Source organism: Bubalus kerabau, chromosome 1, assembly GCF_029407905.1.
Source record: "Bubalus kerabau isolate K-KA32 ecotype Philippines breed swamp buffalo chromosome 1, PCC_UOA_SB_1v2, whole genome shotgun sequence".
NCBI classification, from domain to species: domain Eukaryota; kingdom Metazoa; phylum Chordata; class Mammalia; order Artiodactyla; family Bovidae; genus Bubalus; species Bubalus kerabau.
The window spans coordinates 13,382,564-13,410,114 of NC_073624.1; the positions used below are offsets into that span (position 1 = coordinate 13,382,564).

At 57.6% G+C, this 27,551-nt stretch overlaps 1 protein-coding gene across 3 annotated transcripts in view; it reads left to right on the top strand.

Annotated features, from left to right (window-relative positions):
• Positions 1-27,551, top strand: part of TSPAN9 (tetraspanin 9) — a 188,633-nt gene that overhangs the window by 104,247 nt on the left and 56,835 nt on the right. For 2 of the 3 annotated variants that reach the window (XM_055568688.1, XM_055568698.1), the window contains exon 1: positions 9,743-10,665. In XM_055568688.1, coding sequence (XP_055424663.1) covers positions 10,330-10,665 — 336 coding nt within the window. In that variant the 5' untranslated portion in view covers positions 9,743-10,329. Of the gene's footprint in view, positions 1-9,742; positions 10,666-27,551 lie in introns of those variants that run through there. The other variant, XM_055568705.1, reaches the window with a different exon arrangement.

The window sequence follows — 27,551 nt, forward strand, 5'->3', positions numbered from 1 at the left end:
TGTCCACTCCTGTCCCCACCCTGACATGTGACTTCTCCTGGGAGGATGAGCAGGGTGCTGGCTTCTTCTTGCCTTGGAGTTTCCCCTGGATGGAGGGAGATGGGCTGTTGCAGGGCTTGGCCAAAGCCTGCTGTCCCAGTGGTCAAGAGCCTGGTAGTAAATAAGCAGGAACATTGCCACTTATTTGTCACACCATGAGTAGCTTGAAACTGGCCACGGGGGAATATTTACACCAGGGAAGGTGGTGAGCACCACAGATCTGGGCTTTGCCCCAGAGAGCTGGCTGTTAGACGTGGACAGCCCACCCTGGTCATCATCCCTACTCTACCATGGCCGGGGTCCTGGGGGTCGGGGCCTGTGCCTCTGTCATTGGCACCTGCCCCTGGTTCCTGCTCTGTGAGGTCAGAGCATGGGGACACGTTGACTGGGGTTGACACAGAGTGGAGCTGGGGGTGTTGGCGTGTTCCCCGGGATTTCCAGAATGTGTCCCATGTCGACTGGGGGTGGGGAGGGGGGCTGGCTCTTGTTCTGGCTGGGTGGTCCTAGAGCCTGAGGGCCCCCCCCCACCCAATTTCTTTCCTCCCCCTGTGCATGAGGGATGGCTCCATGTCTGCCTCCATACATAGGAGCAGGGTCCAGCCCTGGGCCCGGGCAAACCACTTGGCGTAAGGAGAGATCTCTGTTAGGAGTGAGGAGCCCTCTGCTTGGGGCCGCGGGCTGGCATTTCCTCCGGCAGCAGGTGGGGGAGGGGACAAGCAGGTGTGCCCTGGCGCCTGGCCCGACAGGGACATGGAAGCGCCCCTCGGGGCCGGAGCTTGGGGGTGAGTGACACGCAGTCACCCAGACGCTTCAGGCCTCGCGGAGCCCAGCCACATTCTCTGAGCTCCAGCCTGGACATCTGAGCTCTCCAGGGTTCAGGAGGTGACCAAAGCTGGCTGGTGACCCCAGAGAGGGCCTCTGGGGAGAGACATGGTGGTGAGATAGCAAGATGAGCACCCACGGGAGAGGCTGAGGGCAGAGGTGGGGGGTGTCTGATGCACGGGTTGAGGTGAGTAGACGTCGGGAAGTGGGGGAGGTGGGCTGGGGGGCTGCGTGCATTGTGTGAGGGTTGAACGAGTCTGGGTCTGCATTGCGTGCAGCTAGGTTACGACTGGAATTACCATCTGCCGGAGCAACCCTAGACATTGCCGAAAGGACTCTCCTGAGGGTTTCAGTAGCCCGAACAGCAGACTAGAGCGTGTGGTCTGTGACCGTCTTCACCTCACGCACTCTGAGATGAGAGAGATGCCTCCAGGTCTGGGGTGGACCAGATGCTTCTCTGAGGCCCCCTGGGCGGGCGGCACCCTGAACGGCGGCTGCCTGGACTCAGGGAAGCCATAGGGGAGGGAGCCTCACCGTACAGAGTGGCCGGTGGTCCAGAGACCATGTGGCTTCAGGCCCTGAGACCTCTGAGTCTTCGGACAGCCCAGTTCTCCCCGACAGGAATGCCCTAGTGGGGCTTCCCCACCACTATCCACCCCGACCCTGTGCCTCTTGTTCCCTTCGGCCGGGAGTGGGGGATGTGTGTGTGTGTGTGTGTGTGTGCGCAGGCTCCGCTCCCCTGTGGCTTCAGAGCAGGCAGGGGCCTGGCCTCTGTCCCTTCTCCATCTTCTTGAGAGCATCTCTGTGCTGTCTGCTCCTCCTGCAGTGGTTTTGTGTTCAGTGCAGGGGGCGGGGGGCGGCAGCTCCTGAATTGGGGGAGGGTCCCAGCCATGTGAGCCCCCGCTGCCAAGGCTGCCCCCAGGTCAGAGAGCCCATCATCCCGGCTGGCCGGCCAGTCAATGCCCTCCATGGAGTGGTTTAGGAATATTGGATTTGCTGGGTCAGGAAATTCCACTGGTGCATGGCGGTAGCCTCGGGGCTTCACCACACTGCCCGGTGCCTGCAGCCCAGTCTTATCTCATCTCCGGGAGCTGCCTGCCCTCCATGATAAGTGCTCATTACTGGTGCTCCTGGCTCTGGGCGTCCGGGAGGGGCTGGCATGGTGAGTGCCCACCGCGCGCAGCAGGCCCTCCTCGGGGGTACCTGCCTGGGATGCTTGGTTGGACTTGGGGCACTCGTTTGGGACTCATCTGGAGAAAAGGGCCTGAGAGCCCAGGGTGGGCAGCTCCCTGGTGGGCCCCCAGCCTGCGCCCCCACCCTGTAAGCCTGCTCAGAGAGGAGGCATGGCAGCATCCCCCACCCGCGCTAAGGCAGGGCCCATCCTTCTGCCATCTTGCTCCAGGCCCCCAGGAGGCCCACCCTCTCCCTGCGTGTGTTCAGCGGTGATTTCACAGCTCCTGAGTGCTGGGCCCTGGCTCTGGGGTACAAAGACGATGGACGAGCCCCGCCCTCCAGGGCTCCAGGTCTGGGGCCAGATGGCACTGAGCGGGCAGCTCAGTGTTGGGGGGGGGGTTGGACCTAGGTACCTTGGTGCTCTGATCATGGGCCCCAGCCCGGCTGTGGACGTGGGCAGGTGGGCGGGGGAGGGAGGTGCCAAGACTGGGGGCGGGGAAGACCGGGGAGGTTTGTCCTGGTGGGAGTTTAGCTAAGTGGATTCGGGGGATGGAGTGGGAATGGGCAGGGGTGGGGAGCACTGGCATCTGGAGTTGTTTCTGCTCCACCCCCGCTGCTCTTCGTAGTTCACATCCCATGAAGCCTCATTTCTGCTGGGACGTCCTGATGGTCTTCTCCCTCTGGCTTCGCCAGCCTTTGCCCACCAAGATGCTTTTCCTCCTGCCCTGACCTGTCCTGAATGAGAAGCAGGTTGGGTCCCATGTCACTGGGTGGGGAGGTTTCAGGGCCGGCAAGAGCCTTAGAGAAGCAACCAGTGCAGACTTCCTGCCCTGCAGTTGAGGAACCAGAGGTCACGCAAGTAACCGGCATCCTGCAGCCGTGCTCCTCAGGTGGGGACCCAGGAAGCCCTTCCCGGTGGTGCTGGTCACCCAGCCCCGTGCACCCCTGCTTTGAGCACCTCCTTGTTCATCATCGCTCAGTGGTCCTGCTGCTGGTCAGGCATTGTCCTGGATACAGCCCCTGCTGCCCTGGGGCTTCTGGTCAGGTCGGAGACCTGGACAGCAGACTCATCCAAGTAAACATGTGCTTCCAAGCCAACAAAGTGCTGCAAGGGAGGGAAGGGGGGCTCTGAGGATTCAGGCTTTAATTCAGACAGCAGGGGCGGGGAGGAGGCAGAAAACCGGAAGGGACTGTTGTGAAGAACTCACAAGAGCTCAGGGACGAGAAGCAAGGCGTGTCCTCAGGCGGTGGGTTGAGGAAGAGCATTCCAGGCAAAGGGACCACCAACGCCAAAGTCTCTTGAGGAGGGTGGGCTCCAAGGGTTCGCTGGCTGGAGCACAGTGGGCTGGAGCGAGGGGTGGGGCCAGGCTTGCCAGACCTCTGAGGTCGCTTTAGGATTGTGGATTGTGGTAGAAAAGTAGAATAACAAATACATGCGCGCACGTGTGTGCGCACGCACACACACACACACACACACGACCGCAATATCAGCAAAACAGAAGACACTAAAGGGCCATAAGAGGGCAGGGTGAATGAGAAGATGGGTGACTGCTCCCTGGATAAAGGGTGGGAAGGAGAATCCTCCGTGAGCTGTGAGGGGGCTGGCCCAGGGCGGTGCCAGTGGAACCAGTTAGAAGAAGGTGGCTCATTGGATGGACTCGTGTTTGATTGGAGGTGGGGCGCCGACAGCGGGGAGTTGGGATGGATCCTGGGCTCCGTCGTGAGCGCTGGGATGGGTGTTTAGGCCGTTTATTGAGAAGTCCTGCCAGGGGCGCCAGGCAGAGGCGAGGTGAGTCCCATGGAGTCTGAGAGATTGGAGCTGCCCTCGTGACAGCCTCTGGGGGATGCCAAGCACAGGGGTTGGATACGCATGCTCGGGGCTCAGAAGACAGGTGAGGGCCAGGTAAACCCTTAGGAGAACCCACCAGCACCTGCCCTTAGAATCTGAGCCAAAGAACACTTTATATTGATTATGTGTTGTCTTGTATCTTTCTCTGTTCAGTCACCTCTTGATCAACTGGGGACTGGGACCATAGCTACTGTAAGAATTATGGTCGTTGATCCAAATGAGAGTGCCTCATTGACCTTTCATTTGGATCAACGAGCATAATTCTTATAGTAGCTACAGTGCCTCATTGACCTTTGGAGAAGGCAATGGCACCACTCCAGTACTCTTGCCTGGAGAATCCCATGGACGAGGAGCCTGGTGGGCTGCAGTCCATGGGGTCGCAAAGAGTTGGACACGACGGAGCGACTTCCCTTTCACTTTTCACTTTCATGCATTGAGAAGGAAATGGCAACCCACTTCAGTGTTCTTGCCTGGAGAATCCCAGGGACGGGGGAGCCTGGTGGGCTGCCGTCTATGGGGTCGCACAGAGTCGGACACGACTGAAGTGGCTTAGCAGCAGCAGCAGCATTGACCTTTAGTTCCTTTCTACCCCAACCCTTTACCATCACCAGGGTCCTTCGTGAATCCTAGCCAAGTCTGGTGACTCTTGACCCTGGAGCTATTTAATTTCTACAGCAAATAGGAGGCCTCTTCCCCCTCCCTCTCTGCCTCTGCCCCACCCTGGACCCTCCTCCCCTCTCCCTACTGGATGAACCTTCCTGTGAACATCCTGGGATGTAGCCCCTGCTAGGGGCCTCTCCATCCTTCCTTCGACCTCTGTCTTTCTTTTGAACATTCGTGGAGGTAAGGTTGGTTTATAACATGAAAGTTTCACCTGTACCACATGGTATTTTGACTTCTGTGTGCTCTGCGGCTGCTCGCCACCAAGAGTGTGGTTTCCATGCGTCACCACGCAGCTGACCCCCTCCCACACCCCCATAGCCTTGTTCTGTTCTCTGTGTCTGTGGCTTGTTTTGTTCTGTTTATTTGTTTGATATCCCACGTATGAGTGAGATCACATGGTATTCGTCTTTCTCCCTTTGAGGTCTCCCGTGAGGTCCTTCTGTGTTGTCATTAATGGCAGGGCCTGTTTCAGGGCTGAGTTGTGTCCCATTGTATACACATCTTTTTTTTTTTTTTAACTTTTTATTTTAAATTGAGGTATAGCCGATTGACAATGTTGTGATAGTTTCAGGTGAACAGCAAAGGGACTCAGCCATACAAATATATGTATCCATTCTCCCTCAAACCCCCCTCCCATCCAGGCTGCCACATAGCATTGAACGGAGTTCCCTGTGTTATACAGTAAGTCCTTGTTGGTTATCCATTTTAAATTTAGCCGTGTGTACATGTCCACCCCAAACTCCCTAATCATCTCTTCCCCTCATCCTTCGCCCGGCAACCAGAAGTTTGTTCTTCAAGTCTGTGAATCTTTTTCTGTTTTGTAAGTTCATTTGTATCGTGACTTTTTAGATTCTATGTACCCCACATCTTTTTTATCTGTTCATCTATCCATCCTTCTTTCCTTCTGACACCATCTATCCATAAACAATTTGCTTAGCAATGTATCGCTGAAGACGATCTCAATTCTGGAGTTTAAAAAATTGAGGTGAGGGGAATAAGTCCCCCTTCTCCTCTGAGGGCAGCCCCTCTGGATGGCAAGTGCTCCCTGCCTCACCTAAATTCTGGTGTGGCCGCCTTATCTGAGCCTCAGAGGTCCAGGATACCTCACAAGCCACACACATTGTCAGATACAGAGACCTCAGTGCAGGCCCAGAGGGAGTCTATGTAGCCCGTCAGCTCTGATGTGTGCAGGGGGGAAGAGCCCAGAGGCCCGAGAAATGCAGGGAGAGGCCAAGAACTTGGTGTTCACTCTGAAGCCCTCACCTCCCCAGCTGCTGGGGATTTCACGTAGCAGAGATTTCACATATTCACGTCTCTTCCTCCCTCTGGGGATCCTGTACCTGCTTTACTTTTTGTCGTTGTTGTTTAATAAAAAAAAAAAAAGGCAGCTCTGCCTTGTTCACACGCTCCGAGATCCTCAAGGGCAGTCTGTACCTTCCGGCTCTCCTGAGCCCGGCAAGTCGATGAGGACCTGGAAGGGGGGGATGCTGTCTCCCATCACCTTCTCTCTCTGGTGTTCCCTCTGTGCCTGAAGTCCAAGAAACCGAGTCAGCACAGCACCTGGCCTTGCCTTCCCACTCTGCTGCCAGGCCCGGTTCCTAGGACCCCGAGTCTGTGCCATGCCCCACTGCTTGGGAAGCCCCGAGATGAAGCCCAGACTCCCCGTGTGCCGTGTGAGGCCTCACAGGTAGCTCACTGTGATGCACCTCCAGGCTCCGTCTCCTCGCTGCCCCCGAAGGGCCCCTAACCATGCCCTCCCTGGTCCCTGCCTCGCCTGTCCCGGCCGGCCCTTCTCTAAGGGGGGCTGCGCTCCAGCTCTGTGCCGCGCTCACTCTTCACGCTGTGGCTCCTGCACACTCAGTCACTCTGCTGTGCCTGGGCTTCTCCAGGGATGCTCTGGAGCGGGGCGGAAGGCTGGTCTGTTCACTGCATCTTGAACTCCTTGGGGCCTATGGCCACGTCTCCCTCACCTTTGTCTCTCCCAGTGTCCCTGGGCATCCTGGCCGCGACGAGCTGTTTATTATGGATGCATGGTCTTTTCGTGGTAGACGGAGGACAAAGCCGCTAGCTGAAACTGCCTTCCCATGGCTCCTCTCCGGCTTTTCCAGAGCTGCTTCCTTTCAGGGACTCGCTTCCTGTCTTGCAGACTGCTTTCTCCCTGCACCCCTTTCTCTTCTAGCCCTCCATAAGATCATGCAGGGCTGATCTAACAGGTTTCTCCATCTGTATGATCTCTCTTGCATCAAAGAAGTGATGTGGTGAGAAAGAAGTGCAGCTGAGAGCCTTCTGGAGCTGGTCCAGGCTGAAATGGACAAGAGGTGTTAGCCAGTCCAGTCGGGTGGCCGTGGGGTCCATCAGAGTTAACTGGACATCTGCCCCCTACGTGTGCACAGCACCCACAGGACTGGTGTGCCCAACCAGGGGACGGCAGCCAGTGGCTCTCCTTTGCTGACCGTCAGTCCAGCAGCACTGCCCTGCCAGCCCCCTCCCCTTTGCCCCTTACTGAGCTCCTTCTGCTAATGACCTTTCACCAGGCTCCATGTTATGCTTTTATTATTTTTTTAGAAATTTATTTGGCTACACCGGGTCTTAGTTGTGGCATGGAACTCTTATTAATAGTTGCAGCTCTTATTAATAGTTGGATCTAATTCCCAGACCAAGGATCAAACCTGGGTCCTCTGCATTGGGAACTTGGACTCATAGCCACGGGACCACCAGGGAAGTCCCATCCCTGTTATGCTTTTAGGTTCTGTCTGTTAGACTGGCAGATGCCTAAGGGTAGGAGCTGGGTTTAGAGCTCAAGGGAGTAAAGAGCATGGGCTTTGAAAGCACCGTTTCCTTAACTGTAAAGTGAAGTGATAACCATCTCGATCCTGCGGGCTTGTCTGAGGATTCCGTGGGTGATTGGGGATGATGCTTGGTGCCTGGGATACACTGGGGACTTGTATATCGGAGTTGCAGTTATTCTTCTGATCATGACTAAGTTGCGTGCCCTCGTGGAACCTCACTGAGGCTTTGTGGGTCAGCCGACGACTGGGACTTCAGTGCCCTTTTGACGAGCAAGGCCAGGAGGGAGCAGAGCAGAGCTCTGGTTACACTGGACAGCCCCTCCTCCTCTCCTACCTGCCTGTGGTCCTGCACCCCTGGCCCCCCTGCTCCCCCGCAGGGTGTCAGTTGCTGAGGAAATAGTTACTGGCAGGAATCCATGTATAATCGGAAATGAGTGTGGAATAGTCCAGGACAGTGTAAGTTGGGGAGAAGAGCAAGTTGAAAGGAAATTAGAAGGCAGAGAGGGCCAGCCTGGGGGCCCTGACTTACTCCAAGTGCCCATCCCAAGACTAGCGATGACAGCCCCTGGACAGCACTCAGCGTCGTCAGATGGTTCTCACACTGGCCCACTCCTCTAGGACGTGGGCTCTGCGAACCCCAGTTTAAAGAGGAGGAGATGGCACCTCAGAGAAGTGAACTACCTCACCCTGATCACACACTAAAGTCTCAGCTCAGAGTGAAAAATAGGTTTCTCCAGCTGGTATGATCTCTCCTGCATCAAAGAAGTGATGTGGTGAGAATGAAGTGCAGCTGAGAGCCCTCCGGAGCTAGTCCAGGCTGAAGCGGACAAGAGGCGTTAGCTGTCCAGTCGGGTGGCCGTGGCGTCCATCAGAGTTAACCGGACGTCTGCCCCCAACGTGTGCACAGCACCCATGGGACCGCAGTGCCCAACCAGGGGATGGCAAGTTGCCATGGCTGTGACGCACACTGGGTTCCGTTTCTGCGTTGCCATGTGAGTAGGGAAGGGGCTTGGAGTAGTAGCACCCCTGCTGGTCCCTTTAAAGAAGCTTAGGTGCCTTCAGAATAAGTGGTTGCACCCTGGAATGCCGGCCTGCCTCCAGTCCCGAGATGCAGACTCAGCAGCCTAGGGCCCTGCGGAACATCTGTGATGAGGGTCTGGTAGGAATGAATGTCCCCCTCGGCCATAGCCTCATGGTAGCTCTGTTCCTGCCCGCCGTCTTGGTGATTGAGGTCCTTCTGCCTTCCTGGCTGGATCTTGTGTACCTGAAGGGCAGGAGCCGCACACCTCATGCATTTCCCCCTGGGCGCTCAGCACAGAGCAGGTGTGGAGTAAATGTCTGATGCGATCCGGGGAGGACATGGCACATTCACACCGCAGCCAGCTACCCTACGCAGCGCCTCCCGGCGGCCAGGCGCGGTGTTGGGCGTGGGATACAGGGCTGGGGTGTTCTGGGGCTCTCTCACCCTCTGGCTGGTGGCGAAAAGAGAGATGCCCTTCCTCCCCGTCTTCTGGTTCTATTTGCCAACTGGGCAGTGCAGACCTCCGCGCGAGCCCGGGGCGCAGCTGGTGTTTCGTGGTAGGATGCAGGGCTCCTGGATGCTCCCAAGTCCTCGGCCAGAGCATTCTTGGTGCTGCGCCCTGGGCATCCGGTAGCCCCCGCGCACCCCGGTGTCACCCTGGGCGAGGAAGGATTCGGAGGGGCAAGGCAGGACCCTACCTGGGCCGTCTACTCTTCTCAGCCGGATGGAAGTCTTGCCCGGAGCGCGGGGCAGGGGAGGGTGGGTGGGTGCGGGGAGCTCGCGCAGCTGCAGGAGCCTCCGGAGCAGCGGGTGCGCGCGCGCGTGCGCGGAGGGGGGCGGGGCGGGCCGCGCGGGTCGCCGGCGCCTTTCCCACACCTCGCGCCTCCCCTGCGGTCCCCCTCTCCCCGCGCGCCCCAGCCAGACCCACGTGTGCAGACGCGCCAGCCTCTGTGTGTGTGTGCAGCCCGCAGACCGTGTGCCCAGCTCGGAAAGGCCCCGTGGACACAGGGGGCGGCGGACAGCTCGACTGTGGCCGCGCTTCTGTCCCCTTCAGTCCTCCCCAGCCCTTTCCTCTGGTTCCCTTGGATCGTGGTTCCTCCAGCCGTTGCCCTCCCCTCCCGCCCCCTTTTCTCCCCTGGAAGAGGCCAGCGCCTTGCAATGAAGGTTCTGGTTCACCCCGGCTCCGGAGCCCTTGACATTTAGCTGGGCTCGCGGCGCACTGGTGTAGGCACCCGGCAGAACGCTAATCCCATTAAAGCCGTGGTGTCATCGGGGAGGGGGGCTGCCCCCCTGCAGGCCTGGCGCTCATTGGCCGAATGCAAACCAGGGGGCGGGGCCGAGGGCCGGGGAGGGGGCTCCGGCGATTTCAGAGTCGGGAGTCGGGAGTCGGGCCGGGATTTCACAGGGGGAGCCCAGCGGCGGTTGCAGCTGCGGCGGATCCCTCGTCACTAGCCGCCGCGCGCGCTCCCGGCAGCCCAGGGCCCCGGGGTAGCTCCGCAAAGTCGCGGGGCGAGAGGAGGCGGGCTCTCGCAAAGTGGCCGGGCCGGGCTGAGACTGAGAGAGGTGTGCCCCGGTGCCCGAGCCCGGCGCCCCGGTGCCTCTCGCGGAGCGGCGGTGCAGCGCCTGGGAGGCGAGCTGACGTTTGGGATCGAGAAATACAATCGCAGCCTCTTCAGAGGCGCTAAGTTACGCCGGCCAGCCGGCACCCGGGGAGCGCGCGTGCAGCCAAGCCGCGCCGCAGAGCCCTCCCGGGCCGGCCGGTGGGGAGCGGGGCCCCGACCCCCCCTCACCCCCAACAACCCCCACCCCGGCCCCAGCGCGGAGTCCGGCCGGCGGCGCTCCCGGGGACTGAGCCGGGGCGTGCTAGGCTCCTCCGACCCGCTCGCAGCCCCGCGCCCTTCTCGGGCGCCCCTTCCGTGCCACTCCGGGAGCGATGCCCCCCGCCCCCCGCGCCCGCCGGGAGCGACGCGAGCATGGAGAAGTCGAGTAGCGAGGATTCTTCGATCCACCGGAGTCCATCTTTGGACAGCAAAGACTCGGACTTTGCCAAGCCGTCCACCTCGGGCCGCCCGTTCGGCCGCGGCTTCACGGCCGGCGCCTTCTACGGCACCGCGGGCTCCCGCGGCCAGAGCCACGCCGAGGCCGGCGTGAAGACCGACAAGTACAATGCGCCCAAAGGCAGCAAGTACGTGGTGTTTTACCTGGACCTGTCCTTTGTTTTCCTCCTAGAATTTAAGAAGTGCAACATGGCCAGGGGCTGCCTGTGCTGCCTCAAGTACATGATGTTCCTCTTCAATTTGATATTCTGGGTAAGTCCTTCCGAGTGTCTCGCCTGCCTTGGCCTCTCCTCTTTGCTTAAGCACATATCCTCTACCCGCTCGGAGCAGCATGGCCCTGCTCTCTGCACAGTGGTAAGTGGGTCTTAAAACACAGTTCCCCTCCCTCTCTCATACATCTTTCTCTCTCCTTGGTGGCTGAATGGAGACTGCAACTCTTCCAGGAGAGACTTGTTCTACTCCTAGGAGGCTGCTGAAGTTTGCCGCCACCTCCTCCACCCCACCCCCGTCCCCAAGAAACCCGTGCCTCCAACTGGGTCCTGTGCAGAAATAGGTGTGGGGGTCGGAATTTTTAACAGCTGTGACCTTGAGTTGAATTCAGGCAGAAGTGCAGATGGTTTTCCGAGTTTCTTCTTATATTCCTCCTGCATGTAGTAGAACACAGTCTGCAGCATTTTATGGGCATGAGGTCGGCTAGCGGAGGAGGTCATGCCCCTCCCCCCTCCTTCCAGTGAATCCCAGGAAAAGCTGTGGGGCCCCTGTCCCAGGTCAAGGGGGCCTCTGAGTGGCCTGCAGCTCTGCCCAACACGCCCCACCCCCCAGGGAGTTGGGGCTTGCGGGGAGAAGGAGGATGTGGGAGGGGTGCTGCCATCGGGTGGCGGCAGCTGCTTTTGAGGGATTGCAGTGGACTGGGCAGCAAGCAGGCCAACCATGTGCTCTGACCATGGAACCCGGAGGCTGGAAGGGACAAAGGGCGTGCCCCATCCTTGGTGAGAGATGCTGTTCCAGGGGAGGTGTCAGTGGGTGGGGCGGCTCGGAATTGTTCTCCATCTGCTGTTCTCCTTCCTTCCCTGTGTGCATGAGAAATATCTATACTAGTTTGGCGAATCTGAAAACTTCTTACATTCATATCTGGTTCTTCCTTCAGCCCAACTTCTGCCTTTGCCTTTTTCCTCCAGAGCCCAGATGTATGTAATCAGCACAGATGTTTGGCTCTGCCCCAGGGCTGTCCTTCTGCCTCCTGGAGGCTGTCAGCGGCCCACGGTCCAGGAGGAGTCCCTGGGGCGGGGGTGGGGGGGGTGGGGGGAAAGGGGAGTCATTCAGTGCAGTGGGCTGGGCGCAGTGTGCTTTGGTGTTCAAGAGTTTGTGTGAACTGACCCACTTGAACTGAAAAACTTTTGTGGGTGTGTAGGATTGGGCAGGGTGAGTTTTCTCAGACAGGGTGCACTCAGGCTAGGGCAGGAAGAAGCCTGGCCTCCGGCCTTGGTTCTGCATTAGCTCTTCGTGTGACCTTGGGCAAGTCATTTCATCCCCAAGGACTGGTTTCCTTTGCAGTCCAGTGGGGGTGAGCAGTCGTGATGGTCTCCCTCACAGCCTCACCTCCTTAGTTACGGGACGTCCCGCCTGCTTGCCTTCACTCTGGGGAGGGAGCCCCCGTCTCTTCTCAGGAACCTGGTCTGAGACGGTCTGTGTAGGATTTCCCCAGACACCTCCATGGCCTGGGGTCCTCTGGCCACGGCTGTAAGATGTTACCTGCCCCGTGGTGAGGGGAGACTGGGGCGGATCCATGGGAATGTCAGGAATGATTCTGGGGCTGCCTTTGGGCAGCTGCTGCTGGTCCTCTGGCTCATCTGCCAGCATCAGTGTCAGTCAAGCACCCGTGTGTATTTCTCTGGTGCCTGCGGATTTGCATGAATGTGGCCCGTTCACTGTGCATGGCTTCCCTCTCTGCCCTTGTTCATGGTCTCGACCTCCCTTTCTGCCTTTCTGCCTATGCCCCTCTCTTGCTAGAAAGACCCTCATGGGATGCTCCCTGCCCTGGCCAGTACCTCCCACTCAGCTGCGCTCCTCCCCACCCCCACCCTGCCACCTTCTGGCCAGAGTAGGTATGACTGCCTCTTCATTTCTCCAACAATTTAGGGACCTTGGCCCTGCACGTAGAAGGCACTATTAATAGTTATGTGTTTGTGGGTGAATGGACGAAGGATCAGCGCACAAAATTCAAACGTGGGGTAGGGGTTCCCACGTCCCACTTGATGGGGAGGAGAAGTCAGTTCTCAAACTTGTCAGTGGTGCAGGCTCTCCTAGTTGCTTCGCTGTAGGCTGACAAGCGACTTTCAATCCCAAGAACAAGCCGGTCGGTGGAATGGCCTTCCCTTTTGGTTACAGTGAGGAAACTTCTCCTGTTAAGAAACCACCTCCCACCTGTCTTTTACCAGGCAAGAAGTCACTCTCTCCTAGTCTTTTCTGGCTACTTAGTATTTTCAGATTTCTCAAGACATGCTATGGGCTGGGAAAAATTTGAAGTCTCAGAGACCCAGTTCTTTCATGCTGCTAGCGTATGAGACGATGACATAAGGCCCGGACCTTAGGAGCGACGGAAAATCAGCACACGAGAAAAGAGGCTTGTGTGTGTGTGACCGTTGTGGGCACTGCGTTTCTTGGGAGGGGGAAGAGCAGGTGCGGCCAGGATTTGGGCTGGTGGTCTCTGTGCTCCAGTGTGGCAGGGGCTTCCTGCGGGAGGTGCTTGGGGGTCCGAGATGGGGGGAGCCACGGAGGGAAGAGCCAAATCCGGAGAGAAAGATCCGAGGCGGGTGGGGTTGTTGACGAGGCAGGACCCCTGGAGAGCCCTCCTGGAGAACATAGCCGGGAGTGAGAGGGTGGGGGCCACGAGGCAAGCGGTCAGAGCCGAGCCCTCGGGGACCCAGAGCGATTGTCAGGAATTGTGTAGCATCCGCTCTCTAGTCTCCCGGCTCACATCCCCAAAGGAGGCTTTTCTTTCTAAGGAGGCGTTACAGTTGAACCTGAGGCCTGCGGTCCATACATAGAGATCTTCCCATAGATCCTGAAGCTTACCTGGTCCTTCTCCAGACCTGCCTCTTGTCTCTACACCCCCTGCCTGGGGGGAGCCCCCCGGCGAAGAGTCCCACTGCCGGGAGGGGTGCAACCTTCTTGCACTGCAGCCCGCCTGGCAGGCCTGAGTGGGCTCAGTTCCTGGCCACTGGGTGGAGCTTCTGGGGTGCTGGTATTGGTGAGGGCAGGGGTGACATCACCGGGGGCAGGATGGAGGCGGAGCCCTGGGGCTGGCACCGCCTCCTTCTCTTCCCCAGGAAAGGGCAGGTGCCTTGCAGGCTGCTGGGCGCCTGCCTGGGCGGAGGAGGGGGTAGTGTTCAGGTCTGCCCCTGGCACCGCGGACTAGAGCCAGCTGGTGCTAGCCAGTTTGGCGCCCGGGGCTGCATTTCTGAGGTCCTGATATAGATGTTGGGGGTAGAGGTCAGCCTGCCTGAATGAAGCTCATCTCCTCTGGGCCTGCATACACCCTGCCCAGATCCTCGGGGCCAAAGAGAAGGCTGGCTTCAAGGTGGACAGGAAGTGAGCTGGGCAGACGTTTCCCCGACCTGAGGGGCCCTTCCACCAGTCCTCCGGCCACGGCAGTCAGCCCCATCTCACTGGCCTCCCGGGACCATCTGGTGGAGTTCTCCAGGCAGAGATCAGGTGTATCTAAGCCCCTCCAGGAGGGCACAAAAGGCTCAGGGCTTTTAACTCTGAGTACAGGGGGAGCTCCGAGTGCTGGGGGCCTCTGTCCCCTTCTTGGGACGGCACGTTGTGACCCCAGCCCAGTTCCCCCCAACCCGCACTGAGTTCCTATCTTGTATGGAAGAGGGGCTGCTGGTGGTAGAGCTGGGGGTGCTATCATAATTGCTTCTCAGGATCATGGTCAGTTTTCATGTGGCTGGAGAGCTGTCCCATCGCTTTAAATCATGCCTGGCAGAGTGGTGACATTCTGGCCCCTTTGGAAAGCCCGTTCCTTGTGGATTGCTTCCTTAATAAAGGCCAATTACCCAAGGGTGCCTGCCGGAGCAGGAGGAAGGCTGGTGCAGGGCTGGGTCGGGTGGGGGTGGTGCCCTGATTAACCTCTCCTATGTGAGGGCAGGGCTCTAGCTTGGCCTCCCCTCAGGCTGTCCACTTGCCCTCTGGGTGCGGGCAGCTTGATCTCAACTCTCCAGTCACCTCGGGGGCACGTATTCGGTACTGGCTTGGTTGCCAGCGGATGCCCTGGCTGCCCCGTGGTCCATGACGCCCGGGACAAGGTCTGTGCACAGTGCGCGTGGGGTGGCCTGGGTGTCCTGAGTTTGTGGGCTGCCTTCTCTCGCGGAAGGCGGGGGTGGGCTCTGAGGGGTCAGCACAGAATCCGAGCAGGACATACAGGCCAAGCTGGGCAGCAACAGGCATGGAAAGGCTCCCCGCCCCGTACCCTGGGGCTCCCAGCCTGCTCCCCGCAGGGCAGCTCCACGTGGATCCTCGGGGTGGGTCGGGCGGGGGAGGGGGCAGACACCCGGAGCCCCGGGCACGTGGCCACGAGGGGATGCCGGCTGTGTTCGCTTCCTTTCCAAAGCATTAAAAATTAAACTTCCTTGTCTTGATATCTATTTTTAAATCATGTCAGAGCCAGCATTGGTGTCAGTCAAGAGGGGGCGGGGAGGAGGAGGGTGGAGAAAGAGAGAGTCCCGCTGAAACGGGGAAAATGCCATCACCGTGGTGGGGAACGGCCCCAGGCCTGTCCCCCACTGTCCGCTGCTGCCCCCAAGGAGCACAGAAAAGGCGCCTCCACAGCCCTCCCCGGAGGACGGGGCCTCGCCCTGCCCTGCCTCCGTGCGCCCGGCTGCCCTTGGCTGAACTTGACGGCAGGCTCACTGGGCTGTGGGGTCTCAATCGAGCCCATGCACTCATGCCACAACTATTTCCTGAATGCCCGCTGCGTGCGCAGGGGCCTCCAGCACTGGGGACCGGCTGACTGGGCTCGTACAGGGCGGATCAGCTTTCCCGGCCAGGAAGTCGCGGCTGGAGAGGTCACCTGGCCTATCTTCTCCCCCGGGGCACTTGGACACTGAGCGCCCCTCACCCTCCCTGGCATTCTGGGCTGGGGCAGCGGTGGCCCTGACCCTGCATCCATCCTGGGAGCCTGACTTAACCTGTGTCTCCCTTCTCCCATGTGGGGTGGTGGCTGTCTGACCCCCTCTCCAAAATGTCTGTGTCCATCAGAGATAAAGGCGAGAGAAAAACCTCTTGTTTCTTTTAAAGAGTGCCCAAGTTTAGAAAAAAGCATTAGTGAATTATGTCTTCTCTGTTTCTTCTGTGGAAAGGGTTGATCGTTTGCTCTGTGGCTAGTGTGCCCTGCGTGCGTTTATTGAGCACCTTCTGTAAGCCTGACAGAAGAGTCAGGCAGTTGCAGTTCTGGGCAGTAAGTCTCCATAGCGCTTCTTAAAAAAGAAAAAAGTGAAAGTCGTTCAGTTGTGTCTGACTCTTTGTGACCCCGTGGACTAGCCTGCCACACTCCCTCTGTCCATGGAATTCTCCAGGCAAGAATACTGGAGTGCGTTGCCATTTCCTTCTCCAGGGGATCTTCCTGACCCATGGATTGAACTGGGGCCTCCTGCACTGTAGGCAGATTCTTTACCATCTGAGCTACAATGACCCAGGAATTAATACTGCTTAATAGCAACAAGATACAGAGAGGACAGTGACAGCTGGGTTTTGAAGGATGAATAGGAGTTTGCTGGATAGATGAGTATGAGGCCAGGGAGAAGGGTGATCCAGACAGAGTCTCCAGCACATGTGAAATGGGCTTAACACAGGAGACAATGGGTAATAACAGCCTGGACGAGGCCAGCAGAGCGTAGCTTCCTGGGCTGGTGAGTGGCTGGGGTTCTTTGGTTTGGTGCCAGGGCTCTGTGGAGAGTGGTGTTTTGCTTTCTGGGCAGTGGCCACCATGACAGGTCTTGCTGTGCCACTCAGGCTGCAAGCTGTTGCCGTGGGTAATCCAGCTTAGGAGCCGCCTGCCGCTCCCCTCCGGCTGCGATGTGCCTGCTCACTTGCTCCCAGTTAGGAAGCTTTGAGGCGGAGGTAAACCCGTCAGGCAGAGTTAAGTCTTCTGAGCCATTGTCCCTGTTCACATTTGAAAGCTAATCTGCCGGCAGGAGCGGCGGGGGGTTGGGACTGGGACGTTAAAAATGGCACGTGGTGGGGAGGGTGAGGGCTGTCACCCCCAGCTTGTCCTCCTCCAGCCCTGGGACCTCAGGGGACCTGAAATCTCCTTTAACAGCGTCAGTCCGTGCTTCCATTTGGGAGGGCTCTGCCGTCTTCTCCTTTGGGTCCTGGCAGGCCTCCTGAGAGCCTGGAGGAGGCCTTGGAAATGACTCCATGGACTGTAGCCCACCAGGCTCCTCTGCCCATGGGATTCTCTAGGCAAGAATACTGGAGTGGGTAGCCATTCCCTTCTCCAGGGAATCTTCCTGACTGAGGGATAAAACCTGACCCAAGGATCAACCCTGGGTCTCCTGCACTGTAGGCAGATTCTTTACCGTCTGAGCCATTAGGGAAGCCACTGGAAAGGCAGGCTGTGGGGTTCAAATCCTCAGGCAGCTCAGTACCATGCAGGAGGCGTGCTAGGGTGATTGCCTTCAGGGGGCCTTCCTGTCCACTCCAGGGCTCTTCCCTAGGGTTATAGGTTCAAGTCACCCAGGCAGCTTTGTACAGACAGATACCCTGCCCTTCGACCTGTGACCTACTGACTCAGAGTCCCCAGGAACAAGGCCTGTGTGGCTGGGGTCTCCTGCCCCTCCTGCTGCCTGGGTTTCCCCACATGTGCAGCATCACCTGTCCTGTGGGGCTGTCCCGGGGCCCAGGTGCGGCAGTGTGTGCCTTGTCCAGGTCCGCTTCGTAGAGAGATGCGGGAACGTTGGCCTCGGTGCCCGGTGGGTGCTGGTGGTGCCACTGTCCTCCTGCAGTGAGAGCGTGGCCCCCCAGGGGCCCCACAGTGAGTCAGGTGTCCAGGGCTGGCGTGACAGTGCTGGGCAGGGCTGTGGGGCCTGGACACAGCCCCAGATGTCTCATTAGGCTGGGCGGAGTTCTGGATGTCCTCTGCTCTCAGGCATATGGGGTAGAAATGGGAATGGAGGATAGGGTGGAAGGCAGCGGTAGAGGGCAGGGATGTCAGAGCTCAGGCCTGCGGCTGCCGTGCCTCACTGCACCCTTCCCTCTGACTCCAGTCAGACCATACCTTTCCCTGCCTCCTTTTGTCCCTGGTGCTGTGAATTGGGTCGACTGGGCCTGCAGTCACATAGCGGGGTCTCATGGCCCTCTGCCCTGGGTGCTCCAAGGGCAGGTCATGGCCGCTGGTGTACTCAGGGTTGGACTGTGCTGGGCAGCTTGGCCGGGATCTGAGCTGACAAGAGATGCCAGGCGTTTGGGCTTCCTCCAGGTCACTTTCAGTTCAGTTCAGTTCAGTTCAGTAGCTCAGCCGTGTCCGACTCTTTGCGACCCCATGAATCGCAGCACGCCAGGCCTCCCTGTCCATCACAAACTCCCGGAGTTCACTCAGACTCAAGTCCATCGAATCAGTGATGCCATCCAGCCATCTCATCCTCTGCCGTCACCTTCTCCTCCTGCCCCCAATCCCTCCCAGCATCAGAGTCTTTTCCAATGAGTCAGCTCTTCGCATGAGGTGGCCAAAGTACTGGAGTTTCAGCTTCAGCATCATTCCTTCCAAAGAAATCTCAGGGCTGATCTCCTTCAGAATGGACTGGTTGGATCTCCTTGCAGTCCAAGGGACTCTCAAGAGTCTTCTCCAACACCACAGTTCAAAAGCATCAATTCTTCGGTGCTCAGCCTTCTTCACAGTCCAACTCTCACATCCAAACATGACCACAGGAAAAACCATAGCCTTGACTAGACAGACCTTTCTTGACAAAGTAATGTCTCTGCTTTTGAATATGCTATCTAGGTTGGTCATAACTTTCCTTCCAAGGAGCAAGCGTCTTTTAATTTCATGGCTGCAGTCACCATCTGCAGTGATTTTGGAGCCCAAAAAATAAAGTCTGACACTGTTTCCACTGTTTCCCCATCTATTTCCTATGAAGTGATGGGACCGGATGCCATGATCTTCGTTTTCTGAATGTTGAGCTTTAAGCCAACTTTTTCACTCTCCTCTTTCACTTTCATCAAGAGGCTTTTTAGTTCCTCTTCACTTTCTGCCATAAGGGTGGTGTTTACTAACCAAAAAAAATGGTCACTTAAAACTTTCAAAACGTGTAATATAGCATATCTAAATTCATATAGTTTGAAAATGTATATGACGAACATGTGCCCACCGTGTAGTTCAGGGATCATCATCTACACCCGTGAAGTCTCTGTGGTCCTCCCTGGACCATAGACCCAGCACCCTCCCTGGAGAGAACCATTCTCCTGACAGTTTGTGTTAAGTGTATCTCTTTATAGTTTGTCTGCACGTGTAGGCATCCTTAAACACCGCCGTGTCGTTTGGCTGGCTTGTTTTTAAACTTGTGAGAGATGGAAGCCTTCTGAACTTTGAAGAAGTTCAGTGTTACACTTATCGATCCATCCATGTTGATGTGCGTTATAAGAGCGTCTGTGTTTTCGCTGCTCCGGAGGGCTCTGTTGTGTGAGTGTGCGGCGGTGTGTTCTTCTGGTGATGACATTGGGTTATTTCCTTCTTTGCAAACATGCTTCTGGGAGTGTTCTTAAACAAGCCTCGTGGTGCACATATGCAAGAGTGTCTCTAGGGCAGTGCTTCCAAAAATATCTCTGAAGGAGCAGCTCTTTTCCTTCCAGTGCTTGGATGGCTGTGTCCTGTGTGACTGGTAGCCAGCTGCAGTCACAGGTGACCCCCTGCATTCCTGAGCTCATTGATTGTGTGTAGGAATGTTCGGGCTATGTCAAATGGCTATAAAGTTCCTCAGTGTCGAGCAGGTCCAAGGACCCCACTTGGAGAACTGCTTCAGGGAACACAGCAAGGATTGGCATTGCTCAAATTTAGGATACTTGCATCTCCACTGTATCAGAGAATGCCAGATTGTTTTCCAAAGTGGAAGCATCGGTTGACATTTCCCCCAGTGGAGTGGCAACTGAAGATGGAAAATTTGCGGCATTCTCCTGTACAGTGGGTGTAAAATGCTGTGTTGTGTTTTAAATTTGCATTTCTCTGATTACTAGTGAACCTCTCTTCCTAGGTTTATCAGTCACTGTGCTGCGAATGCCTGCTGATGTTTTTGTTTATTTTCCTACTGAATTGTTTGTTACTTCCTACTAATATTTAGGTATTTTTATTTATGTTCTGGGTAATCATCTGTTGTCTTCTGAGTGTAGAACAAACATAATTTACAGCTTATCTTTTCACTTTCTTCACAGGTCTTTTGATAAACAAATTTTTTACATTAATGCAGTCAAACTTTTCAGTCTCTTTTCTTTGTGAGATTGTACGTTTTATGTATTATTTAGGAAATATATAACATCTCGGGGACATCTTTATGTCCCTGGTAATAGGACAGTGCTTGTCACAAGATAATAGGCACTCATAAATTTTTGAATGAATGATCAAAGGCGAGTCCCTGTGTTTATTTCTGAAAGCTTTACTTTTCATACTTGAGTGCTTTGTAGATCTGGAATGTATTTGTGTGTGATGTGAGCAGGGCTCTTGTTCCTCTCCTCTTGTAACATCAGCTGTCTGAGCGCCCCCCTGCCCACACGCCAGGCCTCCCTTCCCCACCGATGGGTACCGTACATCTTTCCCTGTGTTACACCGTCTCAATTCCCAACACTTTATGACAAGTCTCCATAAGTGGTAGGGCAAGTCTGCTCATCTTCTGCTTTTCAAGAATGTTTCTGCTGCTCCTTTTATTTAATATTTATTTTTATTTACTTCTTTGGCTGTGCTGGGTCTTAGTTGTAGCACACGAGATCTTAGATCTACTTTGAGGCATGTGGGATCTTTAAATATGGCATGTGGGATCTAATTCCCTGGCCAGGGATCAAACCTGGGCCCCCTGTGTTGAGAGTGCAGAGTCTTAGCTCTGGACCACCTGGGAAGTCCTCAGTGATGAGTTTTTTTCTTTTAACCTTTCTTGGTATGTCTCAGTGACAGTACAGAGAGTACAAGCAGAAGGAAGGGTGCGGGACAGCCAGCGTGAGTCTGTCTTTGTGTGGAGTTGCTGTGATAGCACAGAGGGAAGGACAAATTCCTGAGAGTCTTTACAATTATTTTTGGCCACATGTGGTTCTCCGACCAGGGATCGAACTCATGCCCCCTGCGGTGGAAGCATGGAGTCTTAACCACTGGACCTCCGGGAAGCCCCCCTGGCTGAGGGTTTTTAAAATATCCTCAGCTTCCACCGGTCTGGTTCTGCACTTGCATCTTCCCTGAGGTACACAAATTGTGTATTCTCAGAGCTTCCTCCCCACTGGACACACAGATATGTATGTGTATGCGTGTGCACATGTGTATATGACTGATGTTGTATGTATGTACACAAACATGTATGCATGTGTGAATAGCTTCCCTGGTGGCTCAGAGGTAAAAAATCTGGTTGCGATGCAGGAGACCTGGGTTCAATCCCTGGGTCAGGAAGATCCCTTGGAGAAGAGAATGGCAACCTACTCCAGTATTCTTGCCTGGAGAATCCTATGGACAGAGGAGCCTGGCGGGCTACAGTCCATGGGGTCGCAAAGAGTTGTAGATGACTGAGTGACTAACGCTTTCATAGTGTAAGTGTGTGTGTGTGCATTTATATGTGCGTGCGTGCTAAGTTGCTTCAGTCCTGTCACCACACATAGAGTAGAAGCCGAGGGTGACAGATGACAGCAAGCCTGGCCCCTTTGGTTCTGCAGGATGCCACAGCTCCTGCTGTTTGTGACCCTTGGAGCTCACTGCTCAGGAGTTGGGGTCCGTGGGAGAGAGAGGCTGGCTGGTCACCAGCCCACCCTTGGGCAGGGGTGGGCAGAGGTGTCCTGTCCCTGATTGACAGGACAAGGCCATCAGCACTGGGGAGGAGGAGAATTCCCTGGAGAAAAAAAACGGGTACTGACGCCAAAAGAAGGGGAGGGTAGAATGTAGATGAAGTGCTTGCCCCCCTGCCAGCCCCCCAGGGCCAGATGCCACTCCTGGGGTCTGCTCGTCCACTGAGATGTACCTTCCACACCTCCTGGAGAGAGAGGGCAGGAGCAGGTGGGGACATGAGACCCAGGGGCCCAGCCAGCAGCTCTGCTTCTGTTTGCGTGGCTGCCCTGACTCCCGCAGGTGAGGAGGGCAGCCTGGGTGCTCCTCTGCATGCCCAGCGTCTGGCTGTGCCATCCGGGTGTGTCTGAGTCTCTCGGGGGTAGGTATTCTGGCTTCCCCAGGGGCAGGACACCCTTTGGGGTGTCCCCCATGGATCCTAGCCTGTCAGCCCCTTTCCACACGCTTCCCCTGTGACCATGCTGGGCCAGAGCCCGGGCCAGCCAATGCCCTGGGGTGTGGGTGTGGGCATGTTGCTCTTTTCAGCCCTGCCTTGGGGTGTCCTGACCTTCCTCAGTGCTGAGTCCCTTGATTCCCCAAATGTGTCCTCAGTGATGAGCCCTGGTTCACTAATCCCCAGACTGGCCTGGACAAGGGGCAGGCACGTGAGAAGGGGAATCTGAGCCCAGCAGGGTGTGAACCTGGGGATGGATCCCGGGAAGGAGGTGAGCTTGGAGGAGGAGAGAGGGGGTGGGGGGCCTGTGGCTGCCGCTCGGAAGTGGAGGGAACACCGCGCATGGAGTGGCTGCCGTGTCCGGAGGTGGTGCTGGGGGCTCTCCTGACCCTGGCAGGCGATGTCTGCATCTCTGTGTCCAGTGCTTGCCATCTGACTTCTGAGCAGAGCAGTCTTGATGGAGGAGGCAGGTCTCAGGGAGTATCTGACGGCCAGCAAGGATGGGGCTCCAGGACCTGGAGAATGGGGCTCCAGGGCCCGGAGGATGGGACATGGACAGCCAGGGAGAAGGCAGGGCAGTGGGACAGTCGTGGAAGGTTCTGCGTGAGAGGGGGCAGGGCAGCGTGGAGGACATGGGGGCAGGAAAAATAAGGTGATACTGGAAGCCTGGAAAAGGTCTGATGCGTCCAGTGTGGTGGGCAGGGACTTTCTCCCCCACGGTCGGTGGAGCCTGCAGGTGGTGGGTTTGGAGAACAGGTGAAGGTGGCCTGGCCCGCAGACCCCCATCGCCCTTTGCCATGGGCTCTAAGGAAAGACAGAGGATTAGGTGGTTGGATGGCATCACTGATTCAACGGACACGAGTCTGAGCAAACTCCGGGAGATAGTGAAGGACAGGGAAGCCTGGCGTGCTGCAGTCCATGGGGTCGCAAAGAGTGGGACACGACTGAGAGACTGAACAACTAAGGAAGGTGTGGCTGCTGGCAGGACCTTCCTGAGCCTTCCATGCTCCTGCGGTGAGCAGCAGCAGCCCTAGGGTTCTCTGTGGCCAGGCGGGGGCGGGGGGTGGTCAGGTGTGTTCCAAGTCACTGTGCCCCCCACCTGCTGAAGGGAGGCCTCCCACCTGCGGGCGAGAAGTCGCTGGACCCAAATCAGAGTGACAGCCTGTCAGGCCGATGAGCCTGGGCCCTGGGCACGAGCCCTGGGATGTCTGAGCCATTTAGGACACGGTCCTGACTGGGCCCTGAGGCCTGGGGGGGAGGGTGCGCTGGGGAGGGGATGGGGACCCTGGTGGAGGTGGGGGAAAGAAACGTGTATGCAGGCAGAAGGTGCTTGATTCCTTACCATTTATGGCAGCCAAAGCGAGCGATCCCCTCCCATCTCCCCTCTGCCTGGAGCCCCCTCCGCCTGCCCCGAGCTCCACCGCCTGCCGGGGATGGGGCGCCTGTGTGGGTGTGAGTCAGGAGCGGTGGGGGGAGGAGTGACAGGATTCTCAGCATCGCTGTTTTCTTTCCTCTCCTCCCTCCTGGATGGAGGCATGGATGGAGGTGCCTCGCGTCTCATCAGGGTGGGGTGGGCGGGGCGGGCTGGGCAGCCCCACACCCCACAGCGAGCCCAGCTATGTAGACTGCCTCCCTCCCCGCTTCTAGAAGTGCAGGAGTCCCGCTTTTCACTGGAGATGTGCACCAGTTAACTCTTCAGTCGCTCCTGGGATCCAGGTGGGAGGGTGGGAAAGAGTGGCAGAGGGGCACGGAGCCCCGGGTTCCAGCCCGGCTGTTGCTGGCTGACTGTGTGACCCTGAGCAAGTTACTTCCCCTCTCTGGGCGGAAGTTATCACCTCTGCTCAGTGGTGGACTTGGACCAGCTTGTCTCTAAGATCCCTCTGGGGTCTGACATCCTGTGATCTTATGCATTTCTTATGCTCCCCTTTGTATTTTCTCAAGATGCTTTATCTTTCTCTTCCTCTTAGTAGCCTGGGTGGAATGAGGGACCAGAGAGGGAGCTGGGGACCGGAGGTAGTGCTGGGGACCAGAGATGGAGCTGGGGACCAGAGATAGTGCTGGGGACCAGAGATGGAGCTGGGGACCAGAGATGGAACTAGGGACCAGAGATAGTGCTGGGGACCAGAGTTGGAGCTGGGGACTATGGATGGAGTTATTTACGTCTCACAAGTGGGGGAACTGAGGCCAGAGCGAGGGTGGAGCCACTGGCCAGGACCTGGTGTGTCCTCCACGTGCTGGAACTCACTCTCCAGGCCTTACCAAACTGCCCCGCATTCTGCTTCATCTTGGAGCTCCCGGCTGGGAACCTGCAGCTGCTGTGCTGTGGGGCTGGGCCCAGGTGCATGGTCTCTGGGCCACATGACCCAACTGAGGCCAGGAGGAGAGGGGAATCTGGCCGGGGATCCAGTAGCAGCAGCAACCCTCCCCTCACCGCCTTCCCTTCCTGGGAGGGCTGTCACCACCGAGCCAAGCGGTAATGAGGGGCGGGCTGCTTCATTAGGCACCCCAGCTACGGAGAGGAGAGGAGCACGGTGCTGTGTTTGACACCCAGCGCCTCCTGGCTCCCTTCCTATTGTTAGAAAGAAGCCTTAATTACGATTGTTCCAATTCCACCCTGCAGCACCAGGAAGAGCTTTCTCTTCCTGCTTCCCCAGCCCCTGCTCTTGCCTCCCTCCGCCTCCCACCTCTGTCTCTCCCAGCACCCACTTGCATCCGGGCGCCTCCCCATCCTGCTGTACTGGCAGCCCCTGTCCTTGGAGAAAACAAACGAACACCCCCCCACCCACACACCCACCACCACAAACTCACGGCTGCAGGCTGTGATGCTGTCCCACTGTGAATGCAGGACTGTCCCGCCCCCACGGGAAAGGACACACAATTTTTACTTCCTGGCTCTCCACCACCGCTGGCTGCATCTCCTCTTCCTTTCGGCCCTCTGTCCTTCCGACTTTGTCTCGAGGGCCGTGGGCACACGTGGAAAGAGCCTCAACAGGTGTGCGGGTTCCCCTTGCTGCCCTGCCGTGGCCTCCCTGTGGGGACTTGAACTTCTCATCTGCAGAATGGGAATAAATCTTAACACTCGGCTGGCTGGCCTGGGAGAATTGTCCAGAGGACACATCGGGGTGTTTGGGGAAGTCCTTGAAACCTGTAGAGGGTGAGGTTGGTATAAATTACGATGCCTGTCTTGTTCTTTCTGTGACTTCCTATGGTTCTGTGTCCGTGTTTCTGTTTCTGGGTGGCCCCAAAGCTGGCAGTGGTTGTTCCCTGAGGCATTTCTCCTTCCAGGCAGCCTTGTGTGTGGGTCTGGTTCTTGCAGGCTGCCTGCCCAGGTGCCCACGGAGGCTGACACTTTGGCAGAGCCTGCTCAAGACCGCCAGGAAGTGGGGTGTTGAGTGGGGGCCTACCTGAGGCTCTGCGCTGGGTTGGGGGGAAGTGGGCCAGCCTGGGAGCATCTACCGAGGCTGGAGAGAGCGGCTCTGTCAGGCTGGTTCAGGCTTCTGGCTGCTCTGGGGCTCCGGGGTTCTGGGATGACCATGGGACGCCCTGGGTGTCTCGGGATCACGCAGCACAGGTCCTGTGACCTGGGGCTGATGAGGCGCCCTGCCCTCGCTCCCTGCCTAGGTCTCTGCTGGGGGAGCATGTTCTTCTTGGCTGTAACTGTCCCATGGGACTGCCCAGATCAGGCGCCTGTCCTCTGCTGGTGCTTCAACCATGCAGGTGGAGGTAGGTTTCTGGGGGAGGATGCTCGCCTGCATCACCGTGGGCCACTCCTCTCTCCACTCGAGACCAGGAGGCTCCTTCCTTCCCCAGACACGTGCGAACACTCTTGCTTAGACCAGTGCAGCTGAATCTGTGGGCAGGGCCGGGCCCTCCGAGAGCCTTCAGGCAGCTTCTCCAGCCTGGTCCTCCCCATTCTGCACCATCTCTGAGGAGCCTGAAGCACGTCTTCCCTGGAGAGCGTCAAGACCGTATTTTGCTTTTATGGAGGCTGGGTGGTCGGGCGTCCAGCCACATGGGGACTAGATCAAGCCCACCTGGCTTCAGTGGAACCACAGGTGCCCAAGTGTGTTAGACGGGGCAGGAGGTGGCCTGGCCTCCAGGCTGGGCGGTTCCCCCAGGGGTCTGCTGCAGCCCCTTGCCTGCTCCCCACTGTTGGCCCGTGTCTCCAGGCAGCCGCGGGCGTCCTGGGGAAACGTGGGAACGTGGCCCTCCTTTGCTAAGGCCCTGACCTCCAGCCTTTAGACAAGACAGGCCTGGCCCCTTGCTTCACAGGGCCCTCGTGGAATTCCAGGCCAGGCCACTACCCCAAGGGCCCACTGTCCTGGGGGAGACTAGGCTGCCAGAATGGACCTCTGAACCAGGGTTGGAAGAAAGGCTGGGGAGGAGGGGGTGGGCAGAGTGCCACCCTGCTGCTGAATTTACTAGAGTTATTTTTCTGTTTTGTTTTTTGTTTGTTTTTTTCCTGTTTGATGTTTCCAAACTTCTCTTCATGCTTCTCTCCCTCTGGGTTCCCGCCACCTGGATATTAGGAGATTTTAGGAGGTATTGGGAGGTGAGCCTCCATGCTCCCCTGTGCTGCCCCCTGACCTGGAATTCGGGGGCCCTTGTGGAAGGCATCTTGGGTCCCTTAATGGCGATAGCCCCGTCGAGCTAGAGGCTGACCTAGGTCTTGCGTTCTCGGTGATGCAGGAAGCAGCCCAACCCTGGCCAGCGCCCGCTGCTCTGGCGTCTCCCGCATCACCGAGGCAGCAGGCAGAGGGGTGGCCGGCCTTTCGGGGCGCGGGGAGGGGGTTGAGGTGAACGCTGCTCCAGACCTCCTGTGGTGGTGCAGACACGTTTCTCTCCCAGGAAACTGGGCATGGGGAGAAGAAAGCACACAGAGACAGGGATGCTCTGGCCTCGCTGTGTCCTGCCCACATCCCCGTGGCCCTCCCCCCTCCCTTCCCCCTCCTCCTCCCCCTCTCCCCCTCCCCAACATTCGCTCATCCTCCTTCCCTCCTTCCAGGCTTCCCCAGCCCTGGTGGGAGGTGAAGGTAATAAGGTAGGAAGGGCACTGGCTTTGGAGACACACAGGCGGGTCTGATTCCTGGCATCACTGCTTCCTGTTTGTACAAACCTGACCTCCTCCTCTGTAGAATGGGACAGTTTCTGGCTCAGGGAGTAACTGAAACACTGATGAGGGTTTAGCCCATCATCCAGTGCACGACGGGCGTGTGGGGCCAGGTGAGGTGTGTATGTGATGCTGGCTGGAGTGGTGTAGCCGTGCTCCCCAGCCAGGAGCCATAGGGAGCCTGTGTTCAGAACTAGTCTGGAGGGCCTGGTCTGCATTCTCGGCCGCCCCGCCCAGCCGGCCCTCTAGGCTGTGTGTCGGCTTTTTCTCCAGCTGAAGGAGGCGGGCAGGCGAGTCATCCTCCTCCTCCCGCCCCTCCCCTAGCTCCTTCAGGGCGGGAGGAGGCGGCCAGAAGTGGGGTGAGTCCCGCCACCCAGGGCTTTAAGAGGCTGAGGGAATGGAAGGTGGGGTTCTGTGCTTTTAGAATGCTCTCCAGGGACTCAGTGCTTAAACCGGAGTGAAACCTTCTCTGAGCTCTTGAGAGAAGGGCCTGGAGTTGGCCCCCGGGCCTGCATCAGCCAGGCCAGCGGGACATGGGTAGGCAAGCGGAGGGGCCGGCATGGGCT